The 9,379-nt window shown below is 31.6% G+C and overlaps 1 protein-coding gene across 1 annotated transcript; it reads right to left on the reverse strand.

Moving 5' to 3' along the window:
- Positions 1–6,528: 6,528 nt before the first annotated feature.
- LOTGIDRAFT_177860 (hypothetical protein) lies at positions 6,529–7,212 on the reverse strand (the record flags this gene model as incomplete). The annotated part of the gene is made up of 2 exons (XM_009048195.1): positions 6,529–6,767; positions 7,185–7,212. The coding sequence occupies 2 exons, from the start codon at positions 7,210–7,212 to the stop codon at positions 6,529–6,531; spliced, it is 267 nt and encodes an 88-aa protein (XP_009046443.1).
- Between the last annotated feature and the right edge of the window lie 2,167 nt (positions 7,213–9,379).

Here is a 9,379-nt window from a genome sequence, read left to right on the forward strand (position 1 = left end):
AAAAAGGGGTGCATAATTAGGTCGTTTGTCTTGACTTCAAAGTATGTTGTGTTTTTCTGGACGTAGTACTTTTTAAGATGTGTTCCAATTCTTATACTGCAAAATCCAACACAAGGGAATTTTGAAACACTTTCTGTTTGAATTATAAAGCAAACTTTCTATTGATGCATTTGAAAGGTCTACAATATTTTCTGTAAATATAGGACATAGTTCTAATGTAGTTTTCATTTTAAAATATTATTTTTATAACAAATTGTTTTTGGGAATGAACTGTAAAGATACAAGTTAAGTTTGAAAATGTGATTTTTTGTTCTTGTAAATCAGTTATATTAGAAATCAGTATATAATTTTATAGTTATGTTTATAATATTAGATTAAATTGAGTATAATTTATCTGGTCAGTGGCCTGAGGGGAGTGACCACAATATTTCATCATTGATAAATCAATCAAAAACGAATCTAATCTAATGAGTCGGGTCTCATTTTAGCGTCACATCGCTGTTCATGTAATCTGGTAACATTGTGGTTATATTTGGGGCAAAGAAGACGGGGAACATACCCTAGCATCCGGGAATGTATTACCACAAAACTAAATCACCTAATGGATAACAACCAACTACAAACTTAATCTGTTTTCAAAATTAAGATGTTTTGTCCGCTTTTTTATTCTTATAATATAAATGAGTTTCTCCCTTTACACCAGTCGTTCGGGACAATCTCAATAACCTATCTGGAAAGATATGTTTCTAACGCATTTTTCAATCCAATGAAAGTGTCAATAGGTCTACAAATATGTCATTTCGGAATTCAAAAGTTTTGAAAGTTTTGATTTACCTCAACCATAATTATATAATAAATCTATAATTTAAAAAATATTATAATCATAAATCATATGAAAACTTATGATTACTGGTATATTTATCAAGATTACTAAATCTTAATTTTTAAGGCACTTAATATTCAAACATAAAATTGTAAAAAAATAAGTGATTGGTCAAAGATAGCCATAATTTATTATTATTTTTATCATAGGCTTCGTGCTAGGGAAATGTCTGGCAAAAGCTCTTATTGATCGCGCAAATTTTGGTTGGATTAACTAAGTGGCTTATCAACTTTTTTTGAAGGACGAAGGGAGTAGATATTTGAAAAACTCCATTATTTTAACATTTCCACCCTAATCCTGCTGTTTAATATACATATAATTTATAACTTATAGAGCCAACTGTCACTGTAGTCAGGGCGCCGTTTTATCATCGACATTATTAGGGTCACTGCTCCTTTAAAACAACTCTTCATAACACATTACTTTTTGTCTTTAGAGGACAGATTCTAGATTAAAGTATTGAATTAAATTATTTTGCTTCATCGAACTTCGAAAAGACATGTCTAAATCTGTCTTTGGTCTAACTGATTAGATTCTTTCGCTTTTAATGAAATTCATTGAAATGCAGAATGAATTCAGCTGTTGATTGTGTTCACCAATCGCCAATTTTGACACATCATATATATCACCAAATCTGCGTATCACAATATCGCTTGTAATTCAATTGCAAACTACAAGCAGTAAATTGTTCAAAGCTTATCTGAAACTTGATTATCAGTTGAACAAAAGATTGCCATATGTAGATTTTGTTTCAACTAAGGCCGGAATTTCTTGATTTGAAGGTGAAGTTTACATCGGTTGACAGAAATAGTAAGAGTTATGGGCCTGAGGTGACCATTATATTACATAATTGCTACCTTAATGGCCATTTGCAGGCCATTAAATTGCGCAATTGACGAAAGCACGGATGGAGGATATTGGGTAAGATATACGACGTCATGATACAAACAGAAAGAAAGGAGAAGTACAAGAATGCTTACATATGGTGTCAACAAAACTAAAAATAGGGTCAAAAGTGGCACTCTGTAATTATTACAAAGTTTTTACAACCTCATCATTATAGAGGCAATGATTATATGTATCTCATCAATGCGCCCTCTCATTACCAATAGGCTGTATAAATGTTCAGTTGTTTCAGCTCAATATCACGTATGACAAAACTAGCAGCTTTGATTGCAGTAAATGTATGTATATGTAATAGCATTTACTGTGACCTTAATCACGTTGATCAATTGCTGGATAATTTTATGTATTATTAGTATTTAATCATATATTTTAATTATGAGTAAGCAACATGATGAAATATGTTCTGTGTTTAAAATAAATGAAATAGTCTATATAGTCTTTGTTTTGTGTTACTGATTCCATATTTGGTCACATTCAACGATTTCACAAAATATAAAACTTTTGAATTGATCTGTTAAAGTGTGCAAACAATACCATTCAGTTACCAAAACTATTTTCAAAACCTAAAACCCAGAAACCGTTGATTTCATTGTCATTCCTTAGCCATTCTAAATTTAAGGGCATACCCATGAGCATTTAGTATTCGCTGTTAGCTTGAACGTATCGTTACTTTTGCTCCAAAACATGCATATAATTGTTTGGCTGTGCCATGAAATGCTATTTTATCAAATTGATAGTAAGAATTTTATTTATCAACCTACTGGTCATGAGGTCAATTTCGATCTCAGAAAAATGGTTAAACCTGGAATACTCTACGTTTTATACATGTGTTAAATATTTAAGAACAGAAATATGAATATTTATGAGTAATATCAATGTTTTAAGACCAATATCAAGGTGCCATGCAGTTGTGAAATTTCAAAGGGACATTACTATTCGTTTTACTACGAACCACAAATAAAATCATAGCATTTATACAAGTTGCAAGTGGCATGGTACGGTTCCACTGGACACAAATAGTTACTTTAGGAAACTAAAAACATGGCTTTTCTCTATTATACGTAAGTGAAAATTGTATCCTATCCTTTTAAGAAGGTCACCTGGCCATAGTTGTATGTTAAATTTGAATAATACTGTAAATTGAATCTGAGTTTTTAATAAATTATTACGAACCTCGTGAATATACTGTGTCTGAGTTTCCAAATTATAGGACCATTACATTCAATTAAATATTTCCAAATATATCAAGTGCATACTGAAAATCTGTAAGATATTATAAAGGACAGTGTATAGTATGTCTGAAAGATAGTACTGTTTTAGTGGTGGATTTGAAAGATTAAGTGTTTTATTTGTTTGACCACCTATAAACTAATCAACGTGTGTGATCACAAGTCATGTGTTAAAGATGATGGACATGAAATTCTTCTTATTCATTAATAATTCATCTATTTATATTATTAGTTGAGATCACCCTACTCCCGTCTCATGTAAAATTCAATTAGGATATTGAAGAAGAACTGACCAATTAACCCGCCTGATTGAATATGAATACAAACGACTACTAATGTTTAGATGGCATCATGTTTAATTCTTACTAGAAACAATAGTAATCTTCCTTTTAAACAATAGCTACGACTTGAGACCAAAATCATACATTTTCATTACAAGTAGCTAGATTAATCGAAATGACCATTCAATGTTAGTAAATTGAATCATATTGAATGTTATAATCAAGTTTGTAGCTAATTTGGTTTGGTCAAACGACGATGCAAGTGGACAATGAATCAACTTGCACATGTCCGTCAATTGAAGATTGTCTCAAACGCCTTATATTGCAACAAGAATTATCAAGTGAAAAATTGTCTTAGAAAATGGATTAAAAGAAATAAATGACGAAAGAAGAGTTGTAATTTGATAATCAGTGAAGTGTGGTGGCTACTAGTTAACGAGATTACAATATGTCAAAATAAAATAAATGTTATAAGCGATGAGGCGAAATATTGCTCCCTTGTTGATGAAAAGTGTTGAAGGTTGTTTTTCATATTATTTTAACTCTAAATGTCCAAATTCAATATGCTAAAGTTGCATGCTGTCTTATTTCCCATATTTCTTTAAAAAGAAAAATGGGCAGTCATCACCAAAGAGAAATGTTCAATTTAGAGCCAAAACAAATAGCTATTATCATTATATTTGAACCACATACAACCACAATAACATTACTACTGCCAAAATGGTCTGTTTTCTCATTTATAACTTTCTAATTCGGGTCCAATTGTTAAAAACTTAAACGGGGACTTATTTTCTTGTTTTCGCACATATAAGCATTGGTTATTTCTCAATATTTGTATTCACAAGTTTTGGTTAAATTCTCATGATCTTGCAGGTAATATGAATAAATTCTGATCTTCAATCAAATAGTTCTAGTTACCATATTTAGAGGACTATTCTGATTTCATTGTTTTTGGATAGCAGTAGCTGGTAAACGATCATAATCTACAATGATTTAACATGATTTGTTCTGGAGAGTTTATTCAGACTAATCCTGTGTAGATGGATTGCTGTATTATAAATGTTATATATCACCAAGACACATTCCAAGACATACTACTACGTACTAGCAACAACTGCCTACTATGTGGACAATCCCTACTTTCAAGATAAGATTTTACACGAACTATGTCAATTAATATCTTGTACTACATAACAATCAATATGTGTTCTTTTACTTTCATGTACTTATACTGAAGCAATAGAAAAATGACCAATATTAAATATCAATTAGATATAAGCACACTCTGTAACTTCCACCCATTGCAGGCCCATAATTAATATGATCACAGATGTAGAATATTCTTTTAATGAATAATATTGTAACATAATGCAAATAAGCGATTGATTGTTCAATCCCATATCTCAACCCCCAAAAACTATGTTGTAAAATCTGTCTGTTTATGATAAATCATGTGCAAAAATACCATTCAATTGTATCATTTTTATTACCATGTGAAATTCAATGGGGACATGTTCTTGCATAGATCAAATATTTCCTTTTAATGATCTATTTATTCTTTTGAATTTATTCATACAGACAGAATACAATTTAAAATACATGTATGAATCGCCCGACTACGAGAAGGGGTTAATAATAGGGGTTGATATGAATTCAAATATTTTTGCCACCCACTGAACAGACCTTACTTTAAATCTTCTAAAAGAAAGTTATTTCCCTTACATTGATTACATTGGTTTTGTATATACAAACGATCACTTTTGTGGGGTTTAGTAGTGTACTCATTTGGACATATTCAAAACATATAGTAAATATTGTATAAACCTATACCCTAAGAGCGGAAATTGTACTGTCCTATAAGATTGTGGTATTATGGTTTATTATGGTGTAAGAAATGCAGTAACAAGGGAGACAATTGGACTTTGTTGTTTCCTAAAATGGCAAAAAAAAAAAACTCATATTGGAAAAAAACTCACAAATTAACTAGAAATACTCGAGATCAATTACTTTTATTCATACTGAATTTTAAGAGAATCAATTTTGATATATGAGTGAAAGTTACATATTGATGACCAGTATACTAAAAGGTTGAATTTTGTGTTAAAGTAATTCTATATAAATCGAAGGGTATGCTTATCTGAAGTCAATTCATGTCTGCTAACGACATTTCGTCTAGTTGTGTACCACTTTAGTCACGTTCATTCTGCAGTGTAGAATATTGTAGCTGGGTTTGCATTGAATGCTTGTTGAAGATGGTAACTTGATAAGGAAAAATCTGATGTTCCTTTCGAAAAAGACTGGCATTTACTTGGCATCATCTCAAGACAATAAGATCTCGAGACTTTGGTGTCGTCATAAGATTAATATTTGATTAATTTGAAATGATTCATACAGACTGTAGACATCTTGGCACATAGATAAATAATATATACATACTCATTGACTAATGGACATAATACAAAACATAAATATATAGCTAATCACGTATATATGGACAAACATCTTACAAACAATCAAATTCTAAAACACGTAAACTCATTATGATATGACACAGTAATGTCACAATTTAGCACTGTTTAAATGGATTTCACATCAACTAACATTAGGACTACAACCACTGTAGCTACTGTCCTGTACATTAGATATTGTTGTCACTCACATTTTTTAAATGACCGATTGACTGTTCTTTTGTGACCAACAATGTAGAATCTGTGCTAGCACATTTACAATTTCTAGTTCGTGTTGCAAAGTATCGTAATGTATAGTGACAGTTCGACAGGAACACTGTTTTGTTACTGCTAGTGTAGGTTCTCAGCCAAAAACATGCCCGATGAAATGAGGGACACTTTGTCCAGCAACAGACACTAGTCAACGATCTCATGTTTGGTCGAGATACACTATTGAAACGATTCACATTTTCGTTTCTGACCAACAGTGCACAGTCAATCGGAACGGCACGTTTCGAAAAATTTACAATCAAATAAATACATGATATTTATAATACTGCACATAAGTCTTTTACCCTTTGAAGTAAAGTTACCCTATCATATAAAACATAATGTTGCAATACATAAAACTTTGGTTTAGAAACATCTTTGGCTTGACTGAGGATTTTTTTTTTTTAGATTTATGCACGTTTTAAGTTAGGGTCCATCTTCAGTGAAACTTACTCGGGACTACAGTTTGTATTTGACTTAAAACCTTGGTGTGAATGCATGTCCACAGAAGTTTATTTCTCTTTTTCATCCTCTAAATCGTCACTTCCACCGTCAGGAGATTTCGCTTCCTTTTTCCATTTCATTCGTCGATTCTGAAACCAGATTTTGATTTGCCGTTCTGTCAAACAGAGCGCATGTGCAATCTCTATTCTTCGTCTTCTAGTAAGATAACGGTTAAAATGGAACTCTTTTTCTAATTCTAATGTTTGGTATCTGGTGTATGTTTGTCGACCTCGCTTTCTGTTTGGCCCTGAAATATGTATATTATAGTAAATAGACAATTATTATGGAACAAAATATAATTTACAAACATCAACACGAATGTGCTTAAATAGATCTGTTCAGCTAAAGCTACAAAATTTGTAATGCCAAATAATGTCATCTATAGTTCCCATGGGAGTTTAAAACATTTGTAGTTTGTTTAATTTTATGACTAGTAGAGTTGTCTCCCCTTGACTATATGTTTTTTTTTCGGGCGACTGTTTCTTGCTTATCAACCTGCCTCAAATTAATAGTTTGAACTATTTCAAAAAGCATGAATTATACAGAAAAAAGAGCTTTTATAGCTAAAATTAAAAAAAAATTATCTTATGTATTTTTTACAAAATATGTCGATGTATTCAATCTTTTATCAATCTTGCAAGCGTGTTCATTTAAATTTTATTACCATATTGGCTTCTCATCCACGGATACATTGGAACTGGTGCACAATCATCATCCTTGTCATCATCCGCCTGATTGTCACCGCCACCAAAACCATCAGAACCGTGCGGGGAATGTTGTGGAGAGTCGGGATGACTGAGATCTGGTGGGCTGTCTTTCTCGGGATATCTGTGTACAGGTACATGTTGTTTATATGTGGAATATGGTTGCATTGATGGGTAATCCGCACTATTATTGTTATCTATATGAATATTTGTATTTCGATAATAGTCTGTTGTATTTTGGTGTGTGTTTATGGGACGAACATCTAATCGGTCGTACGGTGGAAATCTGGGGTATGTGGGTTGCGAAGAGTATGATCCATAACCATAACCTGTCATTTGGCGAACACTGGCATAATCAGGTCCATTAGCAAGATTGGTCGGACCACCATTACACTGAGTCATTAATGAATTGTCCATATGATTATAAGAGTTTGGCATATAAGCACTCATATTGCCGTCCATCATGGATTTCAGAAAGATCTTTAAAACGCCCGATTTCCTACTACATTCAAATTTCACTGATGAAATTATCAACCATAAATCTTTACTTTAATAAATCATTCAGCAAGAAACCTAAAAATATAAAATATCAACATTTTAAACTGGTGATAATATGTAACGTTTATTGAACGTCATCATATATTTTATGAGGGATATAAAGCTATCATAGGAGGCATTGAAGCGAGATCGACTCTTTGAACAATACAAGCAAGCCATTACAGCACAATACAACGGCTATAACCTTGCCATTAAATCTTATTTACTGCCTCTAAAACCGCCATAGTTTCATTGCATTAAGTTAGTTTTCAGTTTGTATTTAGCTTTCACAGTAGCATGTTGTGGTTAAAACTGAAAAGGAATTTATATAAAATTTGTTTTAACGGAATTTGACTAAATCTTTAATGAATTAAAAATGGAAATGTACCATACTGACTATTAAAGTCGCATTCGATAAGAGGATAGTGGAGAAAGCTTTGTAAGTTTTACAAATTTTTATTTGAATATTTACACCATGATAAGACATGACACGTCTGTTGACATTGGTCTCTTAATATATTCATGGTAAAAAGGGCGAAATTCTTGTTGGATTATTGAATTCTCGGGCTATATACCGCCAGTCTTTCTTCAAAACACCCGCTATCTTTGATTACACTATAAATAATTCGAGGAATGATAATGTAACTTGGATCTAAGGAAATTATCTTCGTTTTGTGAAGCAACGTGTCAAAAGGGAAATGGACAAACAAAATCTCATTTTAATTTTCATTTTCTGTAAGTAAAACTACATTCTTCATATTTTACGTTTTCATCATTTACCCGTGGATTTACAAATACAATATGTTGAGTTAACCCGATGTCAATTCGCTACTAAAATACCGAGTATCATAGTTATAGGGACTAGAAAATAACACGGTGTTCTTTATAATTTTGAAATTTACTCCATTACATATCTGTAAAATGATAAGAAAAGAATAGAAAATTTGAATTGTCAGTTCACTCACGCGAGAACTATTTTACTTGGTAAAGAAAAGGAGGCGATAAAAGTCAGTTTTCAAGTTAACTTTGTAAATACATTATACATACTTTTGTATAGTAATAGGCTATTTAGATACGCCAGCCCTTCAAAACATGACAAAAAGAAGACATTGCAATTTCTAAATATGAAAATAAATGATAGTATAGTATATCCAAAGTTTCTATTAAAACTACCATCTAAAATAAGCCTATAATTATTCTGGCTTGGATGTCAACATACATCTTTTGTCGCTGTTCGTTGAACCGCAGTAACTTTTATTCACCTCATGTTTCTGAAATCAATCTAGCAATTCACGTTGATTGTACGCGACATCCGTCGGCCATATTGCTTACGGAAATCTCGCTTCTTGAAACTTTAATCACAGGTGAAAAAAGATCAATAATATGTTTTCTATCGATTAGTAACAATATTGATCAACACACCTTTTATATTATTACATTTTTTTACCTTCAGTGGAAATTTTGATTATTTGTAACTAATAGGATTTTGTGCTTGAATAATAATTTCTGCATTATTACATTCTTCTAAGAATTGGATTTAAATTAAAACATGCATAAAAATAATTAATCTTACACCATTACAACAAATTTTACATTTTTGTATTCAGAAAGCAGCTGC

Source organism: Lottia gigantea (genome assembly GCF_000327385.1).
Source record: "Lottia gigantea unplaced genomic scaffold LOTGIsca_12, whole genome shotgun sequence".
Lineage (NCBI taxonomy): Eukaryota > Metazoa > Mollusca > Gastropoda > Lottiidae > Lottia > Lottia gigantea.